Source organism: Bison bison, unplaced genomic scaffold (assembly GCF_000754665.1).
Source record: "Bison bison bison isolate TAMUID 2011002044 unplaced genomic scaffold, Bison_UMD1.0 scf7180017864225, whole genome shotgun sequence".
Classification (NCBI taxonomy): Eukaryota; Metazoa; Chordata; class Mammalia; order Artiodactyla; family Bovidae; genus Bison; species Bison bison.
In genome coordinates this window covers 289,102-289,894 of record NW_011494797.1, presented here as the reverse complement: position 1 = coordinate 289,894, position 793 = coordinate 289,102, and the positions used below count along the sequence as shown (strand labels likewise).

At 66.3% G+C, this 793-nt stretch overlaps 1 protein-coding gene across 1 annotated transcript in view; it reads left to right on the top strand.

Moving 5' to 3' along the window:
* The window catches only part of LOC104992866 (basic salivary proline-rich protein 1-like), a 1,433-nt gene extending 1,093 nt beyond the window's left edge, over positions 1-340 (top strand). Inside the window, exon 2 of the mRNA XM_010845868.1 lies at positions 9-340. Coding sequence (XP_010844170.1) covers positions 9-340 — 332 coding nt within the window. The remainder of the gene's footprint in view (positions 1-8) is intronic.
* The last annotated feature ends 453 nt before the right edge of the window (positions 341-793 follow it).

Sequence of the window (793 nt, the reverse complement as noted above, 5' to 3'; positions counted from 1 at the left end):
TTCCGCAGCGGGTTGGGCTTCACCTCCGGGTACACCGGTTGCATCTTGCCGGCCTGGGCGAGCGTGGTTTGGGATCCAGCCGCAGAAGCGTCAGTGCCGCCCGCTGCTCCGGGAGGTGTTGGCCGGGATGCTGGACTTCAGGCCGCCGCGCCGGTCCGCGCAGCGGGAGCCGGAGAACCACTGGCTTCCGGAAGCCGAGCGCCTGCGGCCCGCCGGGTCCCCGCCTCCCAAGGCCGCGCCGCCTCCCGGGCCCGCCCGGAGGACGCCGGCAAAGCTCCGCGGCCGGATCGCCGGGAGCCCCAGAGCCACAGGCCGCGAGCAGGGCGGCGGAGGCGCCTAACGTTGGCCGGGGCTGAGGTTGCCCGGAGGCGGGCGAAGGTACGAGGCGAAGGGAGGAGGGTAAACGGACCGCCCGGCAACACGGAGCTCAGCGCCTAGGCGTCCACGTGCTCGCACCTGGCTGCGAACGCGGCCTTAGTTATTGCTCCCAGCCGGGTACCCGCCCCCCGGCCCAGAACGTGGAGAGGGGAGGCGCAGTATCTGCCCGCCCCCGCTGCTCGGAAACGCCCCTTCGGCTGCGACTTTGCAAATATCCTGAAAAAGCTGACAGAAGGCGTGAACAGTTGGAGCTCCAGGCACCCTGTCCTCTTAGTACCAAACTATGGTCCTCTGAGAAGTCCTCCGACCTGCGGCCAAGCCTTTGACGTCGGACAACAGCATGGTTTAGCACAAATTACGTTTGCAGAGTGTCAAGAGCCAAAGAAAAGTAACAGGATTAGAAGAACTCAAAACG